The sequence below is a fragment of the Pristiophorus japonicus genome, chromosome 9 (genome assembly GCF_044704955.1).
Source record: "Pristiophorus japonicus isolate sPriJap1 chromosome 9, sPriJap1.hap1, whole genome shotgun sequence".
NCBI lineage: Eukaryota > Metazoa > Chordata > Chondrichthyes > Pristiophoridae > Pristiophorus > Pristiophorus japonicus.
In genome coordinates, this window is record NC_091985.1 from 199852426 (window position 1) to 199872745 (window position 20320).

Below are 20320 nucleotides of genomic sequence, written 5' to 3' on the forward strand. Positions count from 1 at the left end.
GTTGACTCTGGCTGGGGTCAGTTCAACACTCACTGATTCCTCTCCCTCTCCTCCCCTGAAGGTGCTGACTCTGGCTGGGCTCAGTTTTACACTCGCTGATTCCTCTCCCTCTCCCCTGAAAGTGCTGACTCTGGCTGGGTTCAGTTCTACATTCACTGGTTCTCCTCCGTCTCCTCCCCTGAAGATGCTGACTCTGGCTGGGGTCAGTTCTACACTCACTGGTTCCCCTCCCTCTCCTTCCTTTATGTTGCTGACTCTGGCTGAGTTCAGTTCTACACTCACTGGTTCCCCTCCCTTCCCTGAAGGTGCTGACTCTGGCTGGGTTATAAGAACATAGGAAATAGGAGCAGGAGTAGGCCATAAGATCATGGATGACCTGATACTGGCCTCACTTCCACTTCCCTGACAACTTCCCATAACCCTTGACTCCCTTATCATTCACAAATCTGTCTATCTCCACCTTAAATATAATCAAAAGCCCAGCCTCCACAGCTCTCAAATGTAGAGAATTCTAAAGATTCACTACCCTCTGAGAGAAGAAATTCCTCCTAATTTCAATTTTAAATGGGTGACCCCTTATTCTGAAACCATGACTCCTAGTTCTAGATACACCATGAGGGGAAACATCCTCACTGCATCTATCCTGTCAAGCCCCCTCAGAATCTTATATATTTCAATAAGATCGCCTCTCATTCTTCCAAACTTCAAGGAGTATAGGCCCAACCAGCTCAACATTTCTTCATATGACAACCCCTTCATCTCAGAAATCATGAACCTTCTCGAAACTACCTCCAATGCACGTATATCCTTCTTTAAAGAAACCAAAACTGAACGCAATGCTCCAGGTGTGGTCTTACCAATGCCCTGTACAGTTGTAGCAGGACTTCATTACTGTTATGCTCCATCACCCTTGCAATAAAGGCCAGCATTTGCATTCCTGATTACTTGCTTTACTTGGATGCTAAGTTTTTGCATTTCATATACAAGAAACCCCAAATCCCTCTGTACTACAGCATTTTGTAATTGCTCCCTATTTAAATAATAATTTTTTTTTTTACTTTTCCTACTAAATGGATAAGCTCACATTTTCCCACCTTATAGTCCATCTGCCAAATATTTGCCCACACACTGAGCCTATCTATATCCCTTCATAGATTATATGTGTCCTCCTCACAACTTACTTTCCCACCTGACTTTGTATCATCAGAAAATTTGGCTATGTTACACTCGGTCCCTTCATTCAAGTCATTAATATAAATTGTAAATAGTTGTCACGCTAGCAATGATCTCTGTAGCACCCCACTAGTTACAGTTTGCCAACCTCAGAATGACCCATTTATCTCGACTCATGTTTTCTGTTACTTAGCCAATCCTGTATCCACGCTAATATATTACCCTCCAACCCCGTGAGCTCTAATCTTATACAGTAACCTTTTGTATGGCACCTTATTGAATGCTTTCTGGAAATCCAAATATACGACATCAACTGGTTCCCCTTTATCCATGTGCTCGTTACATCCTCAAAGAATCCCAGAAAATTTGGCAAACATGGTTTAGTTCTACTCTTCTCCCTCTCCTCCCCTGAAGGTGCTGACTCTGGCTGGGTTCAGTTCTGCACACACTGATTCCCCTCCCTCTCCTCCCCTGAAGGTACTGACTCTGGCTGGGTTCAGTTCTACACTCACTGATTCCCCTCCCTCTCCTCCCCTGAATGTACTGACTCTGGCTGGGTTCAGTTCTACACTCACTGATTCCCCTCCCTCTCCTCCCTGAAGGTCCTGACTCTGGCTGGGTTCAGTTCTACACTCACTGGTTCCCCTCCCTCTCCTCCCCTGAAGGTGCTGACTCTGGCTGGGTTCACTGAGAGGGTGAAGCCCCGCCCACACATTGATCGTTCACACAGATGGCCACGCATGCGTTGTACTGCATGAAGAATCACGACGGCGACGCAGCAGGTTTCATTTGCAAAGATAGCGACCGCCAGTCTGGGCCTGTTACTGTTAATTCCTGGATTCTTTTACTTCAATCTGGTTCAGTAAAATTACTGAGTCGAATACCTCTTGTGCTTTGAACAAAGCAGTCTTTATTACCGGCCAGTAAGACCTATCAGACAGAAGATATACTCTCTGGATAGAGCGTACACACTCCCTACGGATAGGTGAAGTTACATCGTAAAGCGTTAACAGTTATACAGTTTTGAAATCAGATAACAAAATACAAATGGATTGACAGTCTAACTCAGCCACTCATTAGTCAATCTATATGAGATGTTCTTCTTGAAAGCTCAAGTATTGCCTCCAAATGTTTCAATCTAATGGTGTGACTATTTACTGAGACCTTGCAATTCTGCAGATGTATTTCATGTTACAATTATATATTATTGGCAGGATTAGTGACTTGAAACCTTGAGACAGACTGTTAGCTATGCTGATGTTGCACTATTTGCAATCTGACATTCTCCCAGCTATTCTTCCATGGCTTATACATTTTCATATATCCCGTTTACTTTACTGTCCTTAATTCCATATATTCCGTTCAGATATCCACATTACCACAAAAAATCCCCGGGGCTGAAAATTCGGGATCTGTAGTTTCTGAGTCCGGGTGCGTGACATACACCCGGTACATTCCTCCCTGTGCCCCACAAATTGCGATCAGCTCCAAGCTGCATGTCCAGCATCTGTCCCCTCACAACCCTCGTCCTACATAGAAACATAGAAACATAGAAAATAGGTGCAGGAGCAGGCCATTCAGCCCTTCTAGCCTGCACCGCCATTCAATGAGTTCATGGCTGAACATGAAACTTCAGTACCCCCTTCCTGCTTTCTCGCCATAACCCTTGATCCCCCGAGTAGTAAGGACTTCATCTAACTCCCTTTTGAATATATTTAGTGAATTGGCCTCAACTACTTTCTGTGGTAGAGAATTCCACAGGTTCACCACTCTCTGGGTGAAGAAGTTTCTCCTCATCTCGGTCCTAAATGGTTTACCCCTTATCCTCAGACTGTGACCCCTGGTTCTGGACTTCCCCAACATTGGGAACATTCTTCCTGCATCTAACCTGTCTAAACCCGTCAGAATTTTAAACGTTTCTATGAGGTCCCCTCTCATTCTTCTGAACTCCAATGAATACAAGCCCAGTTGATCCAATCTTTCTTGATAGGTCAGTCCCGCCATCCCGGGAATCAGTCTGGTGAACCTTCGCTCCACTCCCTCAATAGCAAGAATGTCCTTCCTCAAGTTAGGAGACCAAAACTGTACACAATACTCCAGGTGTGGCCTCACCAAGGCCCTGTACAACTGTAGCAACACCTCCCTGCCCCTGTATTCAAATCCCCTCGCTATGAAGGCCAACATGCCATTTGCTTTCTTAACCGCCTGCTGTACCTGCATGCTAACCTTCAATGACTGATGTACCATGACACCCAGGTCTCGTTGCACCTTCCCTTTTCCTAATCTGTCACCATTCAGATAATAGTCTGTCTCTCTGTTTTTACCACCAAAGTGGATAACCTCACATTTATCCACATTATACTTCATCTGCCATGCATTTGCCCACTCACCTAACCTATCCAAGTCACTCTGCAGCCTAATAGCATCCTCCTCGCAGCTCACACTGCCACCCAACTTAGTATCATCCGCAAATTTGGAGATACTGCATTTAATCCCCTCGTCTAAATCATTAATGTACAATGTAAACAGCTGGGGCCCCAGCACAGAACCTTGCGGCACTCCACTAGTCACTGCCTGCCATTCTGAAAAGTACCCGTTTACTCCTACTCTTTGCTTCCTGTCTGACAACCAGTTCTCAATCCACGTCAGCACACTACCCCCAATCCCATGTGCTTTAACTTTGCACATTAATCTCTTGTGTGGGACCTTAACGAAAGCCTTCTGAAAGTCCAAATATACCACATCAACTGGTTCTCCTTTGTCCACTTTACTGGAAACATCCTCAAAAAATTCCAGAAGATTTGTCAAGCATGATTTCCCTTTCACAAATCCATGCTGACTTGGACCTATCATGTCACCATTTTCCAGATGCACTGCTATGACATCCTTAATAATTGATTCCATCATTTTACCCACTACTGAGGTCAGGCTGACCAGTCTATAATTCCCTGTTTTCTCTCTCCCTCCTTTTTTAAAAAGTGGGGTTACATTGGCTACCCTCCACTCCATAGGAACTGATCCAGAGTCAATGGAATGTTGGAAAATGACTGTCAATGCATCCGCTATTTCCAAGGCCACCTCCTTAAGTACTCTAGGATGCAGTCCATCAGGCCCTGGGGATTTATCGGCCTTCAATCCCATCAATTTCCCCAACACAATTTCCCGACTAATAAAGATTTCCCTCAGTTCCCCCTCCTTACTAGACCCTCTGACCCCTTTTATATCCGGAAGGTTGTTTGTATCCTCCTTAGTGAATACCGAACCAAAGTACTTGTTCAATTGGTCTGCCATTTCTTTGTTCCCCGTTATGACTTCCCCTGATTCTGACTGCAGGGGACCTACGTTTGTCTTCACCAACTTTTTTCTCTTTACATATCGATAGAAACTTTTGCAATCCGCCTTAATGTTCCCTGCAAGCTTCTTCTCGTACTCCATTTTCCCTGCCCTAATCAAACCCTTTGTCCTCCTCTGCTGAGTTCTAAATTTCTCCCAGTCCCCAGGTTCGCTGCTATTTCTGCCAATTTGTATGCCACTTCCTTGGCTTTAATACTATCCCTGATTTCCCTAGATAGCCACGGTTGAGCCACCTTCCCTTTTCTATTTTTACGCCAGACAGGAATGTACAATTGTTGTAATTCATCCATGCGGTCTCTAAATGTCTGCCATTGCTCATCCACAGTCAACCCCCTAAGTATCATTCGCCAATCTATCCTAGCCAATTCATGCCTCATACCTTCAAAGTTACCCTTTTTTAAGTTCTGGACCATGGTCTCTGAATTAACTGTTTCATTCTCCATCCTAATGCAGAATTCCACCATATTATGGTCACTCTTCCCCAAGGGGCCTCGCACAATGAGATTGCTAATTAATCCTCTCTCATTACACAACACCCAGTCTAAGATGGCCTCCCCCCTAGTTGGTTCCTCAACATATTGGTCTAGAAAACCATCCCTTATGCACTCTGGTGAAAGTCGCAATGTGCATTCTCCAAATGCAGCGCGGCCCTGGGCCTGCGCAATGGGCTCTTTTGGTGTGAATGGTGCAGATTCTGGCTCGGGGGCACAAGACCAAAAGAAATGGGAGCAGGATAAGGTCATTCGGCCCTCGATCCTGCTTCTCCATTCTACCTCAACTCCAGTTTCCTGTACTATCTCCATATCATTAATTTCCTTAATATCCAACAATCTATCGATCAATGCCCTGAATATACTCAAAATCTGAGCTTCCACAGCCCTCTGGGTAGAGAATTCCAAAGATTTACCACACACTGAATGAAGTGGTTTCTCTTCATCTCAGTCCTAAATGGCCGACCCCTTACTCTGAGACTGCAACCTCTGGTTTTAGTCTTCACAGCCAGAGGAAACATCCTCCCTGCACCACCAGTAATGTTCGAGTAGGGTCAGTAACAGTAACGTTAGATTTGGATCACCACCAGTAATGTCAGAGTAGAGTCACCGCCAGTAATGATAGAGTAAAAGAGGCAGCTCGTGCAGAGCATGGAGTGCAACAGCATAGAGTGGCATTTGTGAGTTTGGTAAGTGGGTGAGCTTTAAGGGTTATTCTCTTTAAACCATTTGGAGGCTGGAGTAAATTGTTAGTGGCAATTGCCAGTAGCTTCTCAGTAAGTAGCAGTTTAATTTAAAGGGGAAAAGTTAAATAGTTGGGAATCTTTCAGGTTTTGGCAGAGAAAAACAAGGTAACTCTCCAGTAGGAGGCAATTAGCAGCTAGTTAAAACCAGTTCTGTAAACGACTTGACCAGTAGGGAGTCATCTGGCCTAGATACAGTTTAAAAAGAGGCAGCTCGTGCAGAACACGGAGTGCAACAGCATAAAGTGGCATTTGTGAGTTTGGTAAGTGGGTGAGTTTTAAGGGTTATTCTCTTTAAACCATTTGGAGGCTGGAGTAAATTGTTAGTGGCAATTTTCTGTAGCTTCTAAGTCAGTAGCAGTTTAATTTAAAGGGGAAAAGTTAAATAGTTTTGAATCTTTCAGGTTTAGGCAGAGAAAAACAAGGTAACGCTCCAGTAGGAGGCAATTAACAGCTAGTTAAAAGCAGTTCTGTAAACAACAAACCAGTAGTGAGTCATCTGATCTAGATACAGTTTAAAAAGAGGCAGCTCGTGCAGAGCACAGAGTGCAACAGCATAGAGTGGTATTTGTGAGTTTGGTAAGTGGGTGAATTCGGGCAAGCGGGGGTGGCAGGTGCTGTTTTGTCTTGTTTTTTTTACCAGTGCTGACACTAGAGCAGCTGATAAGGAGTGCGAGAGTATGAGACGGAGGCCCAGAGACCAGCCCAACCAGTTGCAGACAAAGATAGAGGGGTGCGAAATCGAGAGGTGACGTCACAGCCAAGCTGGTAAGTGGTTGGCTGTTCGACTGGTAAGTATAACTCTCTTTTAGACTGACTTTTAGATTGGTTTAATTCGCAGCGAACTACTAATTAGCTGTTTGGTGTTTAAGTACATTTTAGTAAGTAAATTAATTTAAGGGTTGAGTCATGGCAGGAGAGATCGGACCCGTGTCATGCTGCTCCTGTGCTATGTTGGAAGTCAGGGACGCTTCCAGTGTACCTGACCACTGTGTGCGGGAAGTGTGTCCAGCTGCAGCTCCTGACAGACCACATGATGGCACTGGAGCTGCGGATGGACTCACTCTGCAGCATGCGCGATGCTGAGAATGTTGTGGATAGCACATTTAGTGAGTTGGTCACACCACAGGTTAGGGTTAGGACAGATAGTGAATGGGTGACCAAGTGACAAGGCAAGAGCAGGAAGGTAGTGCAGGAGTCCACTGCGGTCATCTCCCTCCAAAATAGATGTACCGTTTTGGATACTGTTGGGGGAGATGACTTACCAGGGGAATGCACCAGCAACCATGGCACCGTGGGTGGCTCTGCTGCACAGAAGGGTGGGAAAAAGAGTGGGAGAGCTATAGTGATAGGGGACTCTATTGTAAGGGGAATAGATAGGAATTTCTGTGGCCGCAACTGAGACTCCAGGATGGTATGTTGCCTCCTTGGTGCAAGGGTCAAGGATGTCTTGGAGCGGCTGCAGAGCATTCTGGAGAGGGAGGGTGAACAGCCAGTTGTCGTGGTACATGTAGGTACCAATGATATAGGTAAGAAGCGGAAAGAGGTCCTACAAGCTAAATTTAGGGAGCTAGGAGTTAAATTAAAAAGTAGGACCTCAAAGTTAGTAATTTCTGGATTGTTACCAGTGCCACGTGCAAATCAGAGTAGAGGGAGCAGGATAGTTAGAATAAATACGAGGCTTGAACAGTGGTGCAATAGGGAGGGATTCAAATTCCTGGGACATTGGAACCAGTTCTGGGGGAAGTGGGACCTGTACAAAAGGGACGGTCTGCACTTGGGCAGGACTGGAACAGATGTCCTGGGGTTAACATTTGCTAATGCAGTTCGGGAGTGTTTAAACTAATATGGCAGGGGGATGGGAACCTTTGCAGCGAGATAGGGCGAAGTAATATGGAGTCAGAAACAGATGGTAGAAAGGTAAAAAGCAATAGTGGAAGGCCGAGTAAACAAAGGCAAGAAACAAAAAGGGCCACACTACATCATAATTCTAAAAGGACAAAGGGTATTAAAAAAACAAGCCTGAAGGCTTTGTGTCTTAATGCAAGGAGTATCCGTGCTAAGGTGGATGAATTAACAGTGAAAATAGATGTTAACAGATATGATGTGATTGGGATTACAGAGACATGGCTCCAGGATGATCAGGGCTGGGAACTCAACATCCATGGGTATTCAACATTCAGGAAGGATAGAATAAAAGGAAAAGGAGGTGGGGTAGAATTGCTGGTTAAAGAGGAGATTAATGCAATAGTTAGGAAGGACATTAGCTTGGATGATGTGGAATCTATATGGGTAGAGCTGCAGAACACCAAAGGGCAAAAAACGTTAGTGGGAGCTGTGTACAGACTCCAAACAGTAGTAGTGATGTTGGGGAGGGCATCAAACATGAAATTAGGGGTGCATGCAATAAAGGTGCAGCAGTTATCATGGGTGACTTTAATATGCATACAGATTGGGTTAACCAAACTGGAAGGAATACGGTGGAGGAGGATTTCCTGGAGTGCATAAGGGATGGTTTTCTAGACCAATATGTCGAGGAACCAACTAGGGAGGAGGCCATCTTAGACTGGGTGTTGTGTAATGAGAGAGGATTAATTAGCAATCTCGTTGTGCGAGATCCCTTGGGGAAGAGTGACCATAATATGGAGGAATTCTACATTAGGATGGAGAATGAAATAGTTAATTCACAGACCATGGTCCAGAACTTAAAGAAGGGTACCTTTGAAGGTATGAGGCATGAATTGGCTAGGATAGATTGGCGAATGATACTTAAGGGGTTGACTGCGGATGGGCCATGGCAGACATTTAGAGACTGCATGGATGAACTACAACAATTGTACATTCCTGTCTGGCGTAAAAATAAAAAAGGGAAGGTGGCTCAACCGTGGCTATCAAGGGAAATCAGGGATAGTATTCAAGCCAAGGAAGTGGCATACAAATTGGCAGAAATAACAGTGAATCCGAGGACTGGGAGAAATTTAGAACTCAGCAGAGGAGGACAAAGGGTTTGATTAGGGCAGGGAAAAGAGAGCACGAGAGGAAGCTTGCAGGGAACATTAAGACGGACTGCAAAAGTTTCTATCGATATGTAAAGTGAAAAAGGTTAGTAAAGACAAACGTAGGTCCCCTGCAGTCAGAATCAGGGGAAGTCATAACGGGGAACAAAGAAATGGCAGACCAATTGAACAAGTACTTTGGTTCGGTATTCACTAAGGGGGACACAAACAACCTTCCAGATATAAAAGGGGTCAGAGGGTCTCGTAAGAAGGAGGAACTGAGGGAAATCCTTATTAGTCGGGAAATTGTGTTGGAGAAATTAATGGGATTGAAGGCCGATCAATCCCCAGGGCCTGATGGACTGCATCCCAGAGTACTTAAGGAGGTGGCCTTGGAAATAGCGGAAGCATTGACAGTCATTTTCCAACATTCCATAGACTCCGGATCAGTTCCTATGGAGTGGAGGGTAGCTAATGTAACCCCACTTTTTAAAAAAGGAGGGAGAGAGAAAACAGGGAATTATAGACCGGTCAGCCTGGAATCAATTATTAAGGATGTCATATCAGCGCATTTGGAAAGAGGTGACATGATAGGTCGAAGTCAGCATGGATTTGTGAAAGGGAAATCATGCTTGACAAATCTTCTGGAATTTTTGAGGATGTTTCCAGTAGAGTGGACAAGGGAGAACCAGTTGATGTGGTGTATTTGGACTTTCAGAAGGCTTTCGACAAGGTCCCACACAAGAGATTAATGTGCAAAGTTAAAGCACATGGGATTGGGGGTAGTGTGCTGACATGGATTGAGAACTGGTTGTCAGACAGGAAGCAAAGAGTAGGAGTAAATGGGGACTTTTCAGAATGGCAGGCAGTGACTAGTGGGGTACCGCAAGATTCTGTGCTGGGGCCCCAGCTGTTTACACTGTACATTAATGATTTAGACGAGGGGATTAAATGTAGTATCTCCAAATTTGCGGATGACACTAAGTTGGGTGGTAGTGTGAGCTGCGAGGAGGATGCTATGAGGCTGCAGAGTGACTTGGATAGGTTAGGTGAGTGGGAAAATGCATGGCAGATGAAGTATAATGTGAATAAATGTGAGGTTGTCCACTTTGGTGGTAAAAACAGAGAGACACTATTATCTGAATGGTGACAGATTAGGAAAAGGGGAGGTGCAACGAGACCTGGGTGTCATGGTACATCAGTCATTGAAGATTGGCATGCAGGTACAGCAGGCGGTTAAGAAAGCAAATGGCATGTTGGCCTTCTTAGCGAGGGGATTTGAGTACAGGGGCAGGCAGGTGTTACTACAGTTGTACAGGGCCTTGGTGAGGCCACACCTGGAGTATTGTGTACAGTTTTGGTCTCCTAACTTGAGGAAGGACATTCTTGCTATTGAGGGAGTGGAGCGAAGGTTCACCAGACTGATTCCCGGGATGGCGGGACTGACATATCAAGAAAGACTGGATCAACTGGGCTTGTATTCATTGGAGTTCAGAAGAATGAGAGGGGATCTCATAGAAACGTTTAAAATTCTGACGGGTTTAGACAGGTTCGATGCAGGAAGAATGTTCCCAATGTTGGGGAACTCCAGAACCAGGGGTCATAGTCTAAGGATAAGGGGTAAGCCATTTAGGACCGAGATGAGGAGAAACTTCTTCACCCAGAGAGTGGTGAACCTGTGGAATTCTCTACCACAGAAAGTTGTTGAGGCCAATTCACTAAATATATTCAAAAGGGAGTTCCACAGGTTCACATTTCTCTGAGTGAAATAGTTCCTCCTCATCTCGGTCATAAATGGCTTACCCCTTATCCTTAGACTGTGACTCCTGGATCTGGATCTCCCCAACTTCGGGAACATTCTTCCTGCATCTAACCTGTCTTAACCCGTCAGAATTTTAACCGTTTCTATGAGATCCCCTCTCATTCTTCTGAACTCCAATGAATACAAGCCCAGTTGATCCAGTCTTTCTTGATATGTCAGTCCTGCCATCCCGGGAATCAGTCTGGTGAACCTTCGCTGCACTCCCTCAATAGCAAGAATGTCCTTCCTCAGATGAGGAGACCAAAACTGTACACAATATTCAAGGTGTGGCCTCAGCAAGGCCCTGTACAACTGCAATAAGACATCCCTGCTCCTGTATCAAATTCTCTCACTATGAAGGCCAACATGCCATTTGCCTTCTTCGCCACCTGCTGTACCTGCATGCCAACTTTCAATGACTGATGTACCATGACACCCAGGTCTCGTTACACCTCCACTTTTCCGAATCTGTCACCATTCAGGTAATATTCTGCCTTTGTGGTTTTGCCACCAAAGTGGATAACCTCACATTTATCTACATTATGCTGCATCTGCCATGCATTTGCCCACTCACCTAACCTGTCCAAGTAACCCTGCCATCTCTTAGCATCCTCCTCACAACTCACACTGCCATCCAGCTTAGTGTCATCTGCAAACGTGGAGATATTACATTCAATTCCTTCGCCTAAATCATTAATGTATATTGTAAATAGCTATGGTTCCAGCATTGAACCTTGCGGTAACATACTAGTCACTGCCTGCCATTCTGAAAAGGACCCAGTTATTCCTACTCTTTGCTTCCTGTCTGCTAACCAGTTCTCTCTCAACGTTAATACATTACCCCCAATACCATGTGCTTTAATTTTGCACACTAATCTGTTGTGTGGGACCTTGTCAAAAGCCTATTGAAAGTCTAAGTACCACATCCACTGGTTCTCCCTTGTCCGCTCTATTAGTTACAGCCTCAAAGAATTCTAGAAGATTTGTCAAGCATGATTTCCCTTTCATAAATCCATGCTGACTTGACCGATCCTGCCACTGCTTTCCAAATGAGCTGCTATTACATCTTTATTAATTGATTCCAACATTTCCCCACTACCGATGTCAGGCTAACTGGTCCATAATTCACTGTCTTCTCTCTCCCTCCTTTTTTAAAATGTGGGGTTATATTATCTACCCTCCAATCCATAGGAACTGATCCAGATTGTATAGAATGTTGGAAAATGACCACCAATGCATCCACTATTTCTAGGGCCACTTCCTTAAGTACTCTGGGATGCAGACTATCAGGCCCTGGGGATGTATCGGCCTTCAGTCCCATCAATTTCCCTAACAGAATTTCCTGACTAATAAGGATTTCCTTCAGTTTCTCCTTCTCACTAGACCCTCGGTCCACTCGTATTTCCGGAAGGTTATTTGTGTCTTGCTTCGTGAAGACAGAAATAAAGTATTTGTTCAATTGCTCTGCCATTTCTTTGTTCCCCATTATAAATTCACCTGATTCTGACTGCAAGAGACCTACATTTGTCTTCACTAATCTTTTTCTCTTCACATATCTATAGAAGCTTTTGCAGTCACTTTTTATGTTCTCTGCAAGCTTACTCTCATACTCTATTTTCCCCCTCCAAATTAAACCCTTTGTCCTCCTCAGCTGAACTCTAAATTTCTCCCAGTTCTTAGGTTTGCTGCCTTTTCAGGGCAATTTTATGACTCTTCCTTGGATTTAACACTATCCTTAAGTTCCCTTGTTAGCCACGGTTGAGCCACCTTCCCCATTTTATTTCTATGCCAGACAGGGATGTACAATTGTTGAAGTTCAGCCATGTGATCTTTAAATGTCTGCTATTGCCTATTCACTGTCAACCCTTTAATTATAATTCAGCAGTTCTATCCTAGCCAATTCACGTCTCATACCCAATGAAGTTACCTTTCTTTAAGTTCAGGATCCTAGTCTCTGAATTAACTGTGTCGCTCTCCATCTTAATAAAGAATTCTACCATATTATGGTCACTCTTTCCCAAGAGGCCTCGCACAGCAATATTGCTAATTAATCCTCTCTCGTTAAACAATAGCCAATCTAGGATGGCCAGCTCTCTAGTGGGTCCCTCGACGTATTGGTTTAGAAAATCATCCGTTATACACTCCAGGAAATCCTCCTCTACCGTATTGCTACCAGTTTAGTTAGCCCAATCTATATGCAGATTAAAGTCACCCATGATAAATGCTGTAGCTTTATTGCACGCATCCCGAATTTCCTGTTTGATGCCATCCCCAAGCTCACTACTACTGATTTGTGGTCTGTACACAACTCCCACTAACGTTTTCTGCCCTTTCGTGTTCCACAGCTCTACCAATAAAGATTCCACATCATCCAAGCTAATGTCCTTACTTAGTATTTCGTTAATCTCCTCTTTGACCAGCAATGCTACCCCACCTCCTTTTCCTTTCTGTCTATCCTTCCTGAATACTGAATACCCCTGGATGTTGAGTTCCCAGCCTTGGTCACCCTGGAGCCTATTCTCCATAATCCAAATTACATCATATCCATTAACAGCTGTCTGCGAAGTTAATTCATCCACCTTATTACGAATGCTCCTCGCATTGAGACACAGAGCCTTCAGGCTTGTTTTTTGTCTGCAAATCCACTTTTCCTTGTCTCCTTTCTACCTTTTGCTTCTGCCCCATTTTACTTCCCTCTGTCTCCCTGCATAGATTCCCATTCCCCTGCCATATTAGTTAAACCCTCCCCAACAGCACTAGCAAACACTTACCCTAGGACATTGGTTCTGGTCCTGCCCACGTGCAGACCGTCCGGTTTGTACTGGTCCTACATCCCACAGAACTGGTTCCAATGTCCCAGGTATTTGAATCCCTCCCTCTTTGCACCATTCCTCAAGCCACGTATTCATCTTAACTACCCTGCTATTTGTACTTTGACTAGCACGTGGCACTGGTAGCAATCCTGAGATAACTAACTTTGAGGTCCTACTTTTTAATTTATCTCCTGGCCCCTTATATTCAGCTTGTAGGACCACATCCCGTGTTTTACCTATATCATTGGTACCTATATGCACCACGACAACTGGCTGTTCACCCTCCCCCACCAGAATGCCCTCCAGCCGCTCCGAGACATCTTTGACCCTTGCACCAGGGAGGCAACATACCATCCTGGAGTCTCGATTGCAGCCGCAGAAATGCCTATCTATTCCCCTTGCAATAGAATCCCCTACCACTGTAGCTCTCCCACTCTTTTACCTGCCCTCCTGTGCAGCAGAGCCACGCTTGGTGCCATGAACGTGGCTGCTGCTGCCTTTCCCTGATGAGTCATCTCCCCAACAGTACCCAAAACGGTATATCTGTTTTGGAGGGAGATGATCGCAGGGGATCCCTGCACTACCTTCCTTCCACTGCTCTGCTTTCTGGTCACCCATTCCCTATCTGCCTGTGTAACCTTTACCTGCGGTGTGACCAACTCACGAAACATGCTATTCATGACATCCTCAGCATCGCGGATGCTCCAGATTGAATCCATGCGCAGCTCCAGTGCAACAATGCGGCCTGTCAGGAGCTGCAGCTGGACACACTTCCTGTACACATAGAGTAAGGTCAGCACTAGTAATGTTAGAGTCAAATCAACACCAGTATTGTTCGAGTAGGGTCACCACCAGTAATGTTAGAGTGAGGCCACCGCCAGTAATATTGGAGTAGGAATGCCACCAGTAATGCTAGAGTAGGGTCACCCCGAAATATTCGAATAGAATCGCCACCGGTAATGTTAGAGTAGGGTCACCACCAGTAATGTTAGAGTAGGGTCACCTTCAGTAATATTAGAGTTGGAATACCACCAGTAATGTTAGAGTAACGTCACCATCAGTAATGTTAGAGTAGGGTCACCACCGCAATATTCGAGTAGAGTCACCACCAATAATGTTAGAGTAGGGTCACCACCAGTAATATTAGATTAGGTTCACCACCTTTAATATCAGTTTATGCATTCCATCGATATCAATAGAATATAATTTTCCTGAGCAGTGATTAGTTCAACCGTTAAACATTTTCCACTGATTTTGAGATTTTCGGTCCCAAGTACTTAATCTAGAATCCAGCAAAGACGTTCGCTTCAGGGAATCAAGGTCGTGCCCAGAGAGCATTACCTCTGGGATCACATGTTATTCAGTAATTTTAATGGACGGAGCTTCATGAAATGAGGGGCACAATTTCGCAATTGCCGCTCCCGGGTGCACCGAAGCGGAAAATCGCCCTTTATTTGTTTAGTGACCGTAACTAACGCCAATGATTAGGTAACCTGATTTTCTCAGCGGGGCACCGATTGTTCTATAAAAGGAAAGCATTAACGGGTCTCAGATGTACTTCAGTGGGAACCGAGGAGTGCGGTCATAATTCGGCTGCTCTTGTAAAAATGGGCAAAGCAGCAATTCTACAGATAAAGAACATTTACTACCCGTTTCTCGCAGCATTTGGCGTTCCCGGTAAGTAAGGGTGCCCTGTTGACTAATAGTTGTTGATGCTCTGACTGTTCGATATTGTACCACTTCCCGATTTATCCTCACTGTAAAATCACAGAGCCGTTGGAATAAATTGGCGGATATTAGCGGTTCACGCACCAGTCCGCGCGGCCGGAGAGCCGCTATTCTGGGCGATTAATTGTGGCGAGTGGGCGATTAAATATCCTCTCTGTACCGCGGGAGCGCCCGGTTCTCTTTCCCCATGTACAGGAGGCCGCTCACTAAAAAATGTCTGCCTGCTTACCGTGATACTGATTCAATTATTGACTTTGATCACTTTACTTAATGTGGGTAATTACTCGGATTACACCTCACTTTAGGCTTCCTAACCCTGCTCCCAGCCACCCTCCCGATTCCGCTCCCTTGGCAATCTCCAGCCGGCTCTGCTGGAAGGGCCACGGATTTGTATCCCTCTATTTTGTCTGTGTAATGTTTTGTTCATTTTTTAACAGCCTCTTTAATGCTGGCTATTGAAAAGGCGCCCTTGTACATCACCCTAGGTAGCAACACAGCTGCACATTGCCGTCTGTGTCCCCCAATAACTTCCCTCTTCTCTCTTTTTTACAGCAAATGTATTGACAATTGTGATTCTATCCCGAGGAAACTGCGGTCTTTCCAGATGTATCTCTATCTATATGGTTGCCATGGCAGCAGCGGATCTACTGATCATGATCGTCAACGTAATAGTGTATTTGATAATCAATTATCACTTTCCATCTTCATTCCTCTCCTACACTGCCGTTTGTAAGTTCCTGTTGTACATGACCTTTGCCAACCTGGATATGTCAGTGTGGTTTACCGTCTCGTTCACATTTGACCGATATGTGGCGATCTGCTGTCAGGAGGTTAAAAGGAAATATTGCACCAAGAGAACGGCTACCGCGGTTGTAGTAACGTTCTCGGTCCTGACCTATTTAAAGGGCATCCCGCTTTTGTTTTCATATGAAGCTGAACAAATAATTAGCAATGTGCAGTGGGGCTGCCGGACAAAGGTGGACGTGTTTACATTACCCGCGTGGTCAGCATACAGCTGGATCCAGATTCTATCAGTCCCAGTGCTTCCCTTTACTTTCATGGCCCTGTTTAATTCCTTGACCGTCAGGTGTATTTTAGTGGCCAATAGAGCCCGCAGGGGACTTCGGGGTCCGAGCAGTGAGAATCACATAGACCCAGAAATGGAGAACAGAAGGAAATCCATCATTTTACTGTTCACTATATCGAGCAGTTTTATACTCCTGTGGTTAACCGCTGTCGGGAGTTTTGCAGCCACCAGGCTTTCAGGCACAGTTTATTACCAAGGCGAGTACTCAAACCCTGGATATATCGCCACAGAAAGTGGATATCTGCTCATGTATTTGAGTTCCTGCACAAACACGTGTATTTATGCAGCGACCCAGAGGAATTTCAGAGAGGAGGTGAAGAATGTGCTAAAGTCCCCCTGGACACTAATTCTCAAATTAGTTAAAAAATGACAAAAAAACATTAAGTCAAACCAAATATTAATCTCGTTACTAAAACGAAATTTCAATTTGTTTCCGGTGTAAAAAATGTTTTTTGTTTCTGGTAATCTCAAAACGGTAGATGTTTGGAAATTATATAAATAAAATGACATAAAACCTGAGAAGTTAGCGACTACTTGCAGTGTTCGCCGGAGCAGCAGCAACACCAGCAGTAACACCAGCAGGGATCCTGTAGCGGAGATAGAGCAGGTTCATGATAGTTCATTAATAAATAGCTGTGAGAGTGTGCTGATGTTCGTTCTCAGCTCCTGTCTGTTAATGCGATGGTCTAACTTCCATACCAAAGCAGACTATAAGAAAGAACCACTATTGCAAATGTGTGTGAAAGGGGAACTTTCGGTTCAAGTAAGGTTCTCATCCAAAAGGAGAGATGAAAAGCAGGAGGCAAACGAATCTGTTTATTGTCTTGACACAATGAGGCGACCCAGTGTGAAAACAGATGGTGAACTGAGCTAGTAACAGACACGCGGGTGTCTAAATGTAAACGTCATTGAGAAGAATACTTCAGAGCTGAGAGTTCCCAGTGATACGCAGCTGGCCAGCAACATACGTTGTGTATGTGCTGGGTGATGGGTTGTAGGAAAGGTGAACAGTCCTGAGGTGTTCGGCTGCAGGAAGCAAAACATCAGTTTTGACACTTCCTGTGAATTCGAGTGTGGGAACCGGAATGGACACAACTGGTGAGAAATGCTGACAGTCACATATCCATGGGGACAATGATAAAAAAAGGAATAAAATAACGATTTCCCACCTAGAATGTGAATTGCGAGAACCCTCCATGGAAGAGCCTCAGCTGGCACAGTTCCCCGGACAGAGTGTACGATGTGATTGGCGTGTGTGGGGCAAGGTAAGGGTATGTGATTGTGGGATGTAGCGAAATAATATTCTTATTGTCGGGGAATGTTGCTGCTTTGTTCATTTTCATGTTTGTCAGAAATACAGATTACATTCGATTTTAGTATGTGCACATATCTGTAGCCGTGTCTGACTCGACAGGCCTGAACCCAAATTATTTTAGAGACACTGTATCTATCTATTTGGCGAATAGAATCCGATGTGTGTCCCATTGCAGCCCTCAGAACCATCCGAGTTTAGCTCCAGTTTCAATCCTGTGGTTGCAGTTCCGTGGGGCTAACTCGATCATCAATTTCTCCCAGAAATGTCATGTTTACCCAGTTCTATTTCTAAACGGGAAGTTCCAACTCCTACTGACTCGCCTGGTCTTCCAGTATTGGGGAATGGGATCTCTCATAGTTGCTTTGGGGCTGTTCCAATATTCTGCATCTCTCCCATTGACTGCCTCGAATGCGCTCCCCTGATCTACAGTAACCGCGCAGGGACCCATAATTAGGATTCCGGCCCCGATTATGAAAGGAATTAAATATAAGGGGAGGGCATGTACACTCACCAACGTTGAACCTGACAATGCACCAAATGCCCAAAGCAGATACGGGGCTGTACCGAATAGAAGTACAGAAGGAGAAGCGAGGCCCGAACCAGGTACTCAGTCCGGGGGCTGTGTTGGTAACAGTAAGTTAAATCTCCCGACCCTAGAAACATTATCAGTCACAATCTCCACCACAAATGGTGTGCTGCCGCAAACGGGACCTCAGTCGGGGCCCATGATTCCACCACACCATCCGATTTCCATGCGTAGATTTGTCCTTTTTATTGTCAGCATTACGTTGATTCATATGCACTGTCACTCATTTAATGTTAGAGTTTGTAAAGTACAGAGTCATCTAAGAAAATTGTTTCGTTCACTACTTCTCAGTCGTAATCTCCAACTCCTCTGGTGACCCCTTATGGCCTTATCCAAGGTTTTAATCATATTAGCTTCACATAACTGTCTTGACTCATTTGCCCATCTGGTGTAAGTTTCATTTAACTTTTATCAGACTCTGAATAGGTTAATGCCGAGCCTGTGAGAGGAAATATCTTAAGTCCAGTTCTGTCACCAGACTGTGACATTTAACCATTATATCCTCTCCCGGTCACCTTGTTCTGACCACCGTCAATCACAGAATCAAAGAGCGCTGCCAGTTTGCTAACAGCTACCATATTCCAATACAAACACAACAAGTCAACAATCAGACTCACCTCAAATCATTGAGTTCTTGGCGTGGGTCATCAATTCAAAAAGTACAATTTTTACATGATAATCTCATGCACAGAACAATTTACAATAACTAGAATTTCACCATGACCACAACAAATCTATTTTTCCCCATTTTCATAGTTCAGTTAATCTTAAAAAATCCAGACCAATGTCTTAAACTAACCAAGATACAGACAGAAAAAAGACGGCGGAGCTACAACCACTTGCATTTTAACGGGATATAACCAGTTACAGAATCATAGAATCATCGAATGATTACAGCATGGAAGAAGGCCATTCGGCCTGTCGAGCCCGTACCGACTCTCAGCTAGTCCCACTCCCCAGCACTTTCCCCGTAGCCCTGCATTTTTTCCTTCAGATACTTATACAATTCAATTTTGAAAGGTAAAATTTAATCGATGTCCACCACCCTTTCAGGCAGTGCATTCCAGATCTTAACCACTCGCTGCATAAGAAAGTTGTTCTTACATCGCCTTTGGTTCTTTTGCCAATCACCTTAAATCTCTGTCCTCTCGTTGTTGATACTTCTGCCAGTGGGAATAGTTTCTCTACTCTGTCCAGACGGCTCAGGATTTTGAACACTTCTAACAAATCTTCTCTCAATTTTCTCTGCTCCAAGGAGAACAACCCCAGCTTCTCCAAGTAACTGAATTCCATCATTCCTGGAATAATTCTCATAAATCTATTGTGCACCTACTCTAAGACCTTCACAGCATTCCTAAAGTTTGGTGCCCTGAATTGGACGCTGTATTCCATTTGGGGACAAACCAATGTTTTATACAGGTCCATCATAATTCCCACACTTTTTGTACTCTATAGTTTTATTTATGAAGCCCAGGATCCAGTAAGCCTTTTAACTGCTTTCTTAACCTGCCCTGCCACCTTTAATGATTTATGCACACATACCCGCAGTTCTGTCTATTCGTGCACCCCTTTAGGATTGTACAATTTAGTTTATATAATCCTCTCCTAATTCTTTCTAGCAAAATGCAACACTTCACAATTTTCGGTGTCAAATTTAATCTGTCACATGTCTGCTCATTTCATTAGCCTGTCCACAACTTGCCGACGTCTACACGCTTCTCCTCACCGTTCAGTATACTTTCAAGTTTTGCCTCATCTTCAAAATTTGAAATTGTGCCCTGTACACCCGCGCCCATGTCATTAATATATATCAAGAAAAGCAGTGGTCCGAGAACCGGCCCCTGGGTAACACCACTGTTTACCTTCCACCATTCCGAAAAGCAACCGTTCACTCTGTTCCCTGTCAGGCAGGACTTATAAGGAAGCAGCACACTGAAAACAAAATAACTTCTACAGAACAGAGCCTGGATCATCCTCTTCTCATTCTTTGTTCCATCATAAACTCATTTATTCTTTTTCATCTTAAACCAAGTTTCAATGTCGGATGTTCGCTATTTAATTCCATTCTGAACTGATTCAGGGTCTCAAACTCACAGTCCATGTCCTGATGGATTTTATTAGTTCCTTAAATGGTCCATAATCTACTGGAGGGCAGCGTGGCAGGATCCCCCACCTGGCAGGTTCTGATCCTTCTTTATCATATCTGCTATGATACAAATGGTAACTACCAGCT

At 44.5% G+C, this 20320-nt stretch overlaps 1 protein-coding gene across 1 annotated transcript; it reads left to right on the forward strand.

Moving 5' to 3' along the window:
• Positions 1–15728: 15728 nt before the first annotated feature.
• On the forward strand, positions 15729–16556 carry LOC139274050 (probable G-protein coupled receptor 139). Its single transcript, XM_070891106.1, has one exon. It carries the CDS (start codon positions 15729–15731, stop codon positions 16554–16556), a length of 828 nt encoding a protein of 275 aa, XP_070747207.1.
• Positions 16557–20320: the final 3764 nt, after the last annotated feature.

What these genes read in the sequence shown, in the direction of transcription:
- LOC139274050 (XM_070891106.1), top strand. Translation starts at nt 15,729, where the DNA reads ATGGCAGCAGCGGATCTACTGATCATGATCGTCAACGTAATAGTGTAT.